Here is a 3847-nt window from a genome sequence, read left to right as displayed (position 1 = left end):
TCTTAACTAGCTATCTTCATACCCAAATCTTACACAAAATACTCATAATTTCACATATATTTCCATATAAGAAAATGTATGAACTTGTAAAAAGAACAACTCTTTTTGTTGCTAGAGGAATCTGTAAAATGAAGTTCAAATCTACTGGATTTATTTAAAAATTTAGAGCAGAAAGAAAAAATAAAGAATCGAAATTAATGGTGGGTTTGTTCCTTTCAAGAAAAAGGATACTTCCAAACTTGCTAATAGTCCTAAAATCTGCACTTCTTTTAAACAACTTCCCATTTTCAACACCATCAAAACTAAAGATGGTGACCTTTTTGTTAGTCCACAAGAATTGAAGGAAACAAGTATTTTGGATTCACACAGCTTGATCACATATCTGTTTGGCTTTACATTCCCTCCAAAAAAAGGGAACCTTTGTGGGCCCAATACTTCATTTTCACAAAAAAAAATAGATCATCAATCAGTAAACCTTTTTATACAAAAATAATAATATTGCAGGAAAAAGCATAGATCATTATTCTTAGCAACGATAAGAATAACAATATTTTCTAGTATTTCGTATAATCAGCCGAAATAGACATTGTCAAATCTAAGTTTATATCATTTTCTGTTTCAAAGCCATCATGAATTTGCCCACCATAATTTATTGGACACGTATTCATTGTTTCATTCTCAATTCTAAGAGTTAAATTATTGTCACTCAGATCACATTGTTTTGTACTCTCTTCAGAAGTAGCTGCTTTTCCACTTTCTTGACGTAGACTTTCTAACAATGATAATCTTGAAGGGACCCTCCTCATCAATGGTGGTTGAACTTTTCTCTGTTCACACTGTTCATTTGATACCAATAAATGAACAAAATTTTCAACCTCACTGCCCTGTCAAAGATTAAAAACAAATTGAACAGAATATGTCAGTAAACTTAGTACATTCTGGAAGGCAAGACTTTTGTTCCTATACGTATCAAAGAGAGAGACTGTCATTATAAATAAAAAAATTGCCTTGAAAAACAGCACCCCATGTCATAAAATTCTTTCTTACTTCTTTCTTACGAAATTATAGAACATACCAAACATCCAGAAGAAATAAATTGAATAGAGTTCAAATCTCACCTTCAAATTTGCCTGTGTGAATGTAGAGTTCAAATTTCCTCGGTTGTAAAAATCAGTTGCAAAATGTTCTCCTGCAGGTATATATTGTTCTGAAAACATGGATGTTTTTCTCTTCTTTCGTAATGCATTTTTTATAATCTCAATCATCTGATTTTCTGCACAGCCTTTAAACGGAGGAATATCACAGTGGGTCAAAACTGAACTGTCTCCTTCTCTATCATTCTGTATACATTCTATGTAATTTCTGTTGATTCTTGCATGTTGTTCTACTGAAGTACTTTCTTCTGGACTTGTTGTTGTTGTTTCACCCTCCATGCCAAAAGATTCGGATGCTTCAGTCCATAACCTGTAAAAGTTATAGGCCAATGAATATGATGACATATCTGAGCTAAACAATAATAATTTCAGATAAAAAAACTAATACACAATCTAATATAGAAACAATTGTAACCAATTTAATAGATTGTGGAAACTTGATGTCTTTAATTCTTTTAACTTATTTTAAAAAGTTCTAAATAGATTATGACTAATCAGTTTAGAACATTTGAAATATAATCTAAGCTCAACCATATGCTTCTCCTATACTTTCTTATCACAAGGATCTATACGAATTTGTTAACAAAGAAAACAAGATTACATAATCAAATTAAAAAATATACCCAATTAATATTGTGTATTGTTAAAACAAAATATATCTTTAATACAAAAGACTACCTTCCCTAAAAATCACAAGTGAAAGATCATGAAAAATGTGGCAAATGATTACCTCTTCAGTGAACGTTGATAATCACAGTTGTTTATAAGATATTGATCTTTGTAATTCCTAATTTGCTGCTTTGGAAGATTTCTAAATGCCGGTTCTGCAATGAGTTACACCCCGAATAAAGATTGAATATTCCTAAGATGGTTAATTGATATTAGAATTCACAAAGGATTCACTATTTTACTAAGCAATTTAGATGAATTGCAAAGGAGCTCTAAGGAGTAGTTAACTACCATAGTTTTCTTCATCCTTCTTGCTAAACCGATACATCTGGATCAAATTGGAAAAAGACTTGTTTTAATATGGTTTTCGTTATTATAACTGAAAGCTCTCTGTCCTCTGCACAACTTCCAGCAGAAAATCACAGACAAAGATTATTGTTACATAGATGCAAACTGACCTGAAGGTGGCTTTTAACATGTGAGATTTGAAGCCCCTTTATATTCATCATCTCAAGAATCATCTTTGGAGTTGCCTCTGCAAGAAGAAAAAATATTCTGATATTACCCACTTAATATAAAATGTAATATTTACAGTTCTATCATATGAGGCACTTCCATAGACATCTGTAATGGTATATAAAACTATCAGAGCAGAGAAAATGATAGCAAGAACCAACGAATGAAAAACTAAACTATCCTTTGAACATGAATTGTGTAGAGAATGAAACTCGAGGATTTCTAAGTAATGGCGAAATGCATGTGCTTTCAGGAGAGATCTTCCAACAAAATAATCAATAAGAAAGTGTTGTTATTCAAAATTATTTCTGGATTCGATTGTTTATGTCAATTTTTAATCATCAATATTGTTTCTGATGATGAATCACAGAGTGTGATTCCAAACATTAATGATAAAAAATTGACATACACAATCAAATCCAGAAATAATTATTGAATATTAGCATAGATTGAAAAAATCTGATAACTCTAAAAGAAAGTGTTGTTCCAACAACTGACATCCACTATCAAATTCTAAAACAAAAACTTACTATCTCGTCCTCCAAGGTGTTCTACTGCATTCACAAAACAGCCATGGAGATGAGGAGTCCAACGAAGACGAGGAACCATAGAGCGTATGTATTGCCTTACTGGTCCTTTTCCTTCACAACTTTCCATTATGATTTGATTTCTGGATGTAAAAACCTGTGTGTTTATAAAACTGTATATTGCATATATAATTTTTAGATCGTACAGAATAATATTGCATCAACACTTTGTATCACATTCCATGATCTATCATCAAAATGATACAGAACAGAAAGTAATGTCAATTTGAACTCTCTTAAACAGAGTTTATCTAGTTGAATTCAGAAGCCAATTTGGTGACTATTTGAACATCTTTTCTCCTCCGAATTCGGTAACATCTAACTTTTGACCTTCATATCCACCCATGTCTGGCGCCTCGAATAGTGGCACAACATACCATTTTGGGATTCAAGACTCCATTTTTTTTGGACCCAAAAGTCCAATATCCTTGAGAGAGGTACACAGCAAGCCAAGATCAGCGCTGTTTTCTGTTCTGAAATCCGAAGTCCTGCCTCTGCAATTTGATCTTTATAGATAAACACAGTCAACAATAGTTGGGAATATCGAGGCTAAAATCCCATTCATTCCATTCGAATTATGCAATCTGCTGAAAAATCTCGAATTTTAAGTTTGGCTTTTTCTTACAAGGGAAAGAAATATATAATTTTTTATTGAAGCTATTCAATGCCAGCACTGAAAAGACTAATAATTGCCGTGCTGTGCCATTGAACGTAGCCTTCTCTTATGCAAATGTGTCGGAAAGAATCTTTACCCACTTTTATATATTTCAATCAAATTTAATACTAATTCTTTGTTAACCAGAATACACTAGAAAGTGCAAATTTATTTGTTTGTTCTGTTTAAAGTAAACTATCTTGATTTACGTTTCAAAAGACTCATTTTCCACGAGAATAACTTTTCAAAATGGCAACGAACGTGAA

The 3847-nt window shown here is 32.0% G+C and overlaps 1 protein-coding gene across 1 annotated transcript; it reads right to left on the bottom strand.

Moving 5' to 3' along the window:
• Positions 1 to 223: 223 nt before the first annotated feature.
• Positions 224 to 3628, bottom strand: LOC131062436 (uncharacterized). Its single transcript, XM_057996096.2, has 6 exons — positions 2870 to 3628; positions 2282 to 2358; positions 2115 to 2151; positions 1885 to 1978; positions 1119 to 1464; positions 224 to 884 (listed from the first exon to the last, which is right to left on the bottom strand). Exons 1-6 carry the CDS (start codon positions 2994 to 2996, stop codon positions 555 to 557), a joined length of 1011 nt encoding a protein of 336 aa, XP_057852079.2. The 5' UTR covers positions 2997 to 3628; the 3' UTR covers positions 224 to 554.
• Between the last annotated feature and the right edge of the window lie 219 nt (positions 3629 to 3847).

Source organism: Cryptomeria japonica, chromosome 8 (genome assembly GCF_030272615.1).
Source record: "Cryptomeria japonica chromosome 8, Sugi_1.0, whole genome shotgun sequence".
Lineage (NCBI taxonomy): Eukaryota > Viridiplantae > Streptophyta > Pinopsida > Cupressales > Cupressaceae > Cryptomeria > Cryptomeria japonica.
The sequence above is the reverse complement of the archived record's forward strand: the minus strand, read 5'-3'. Positions and strand labels throughout refer to the sequence as shown.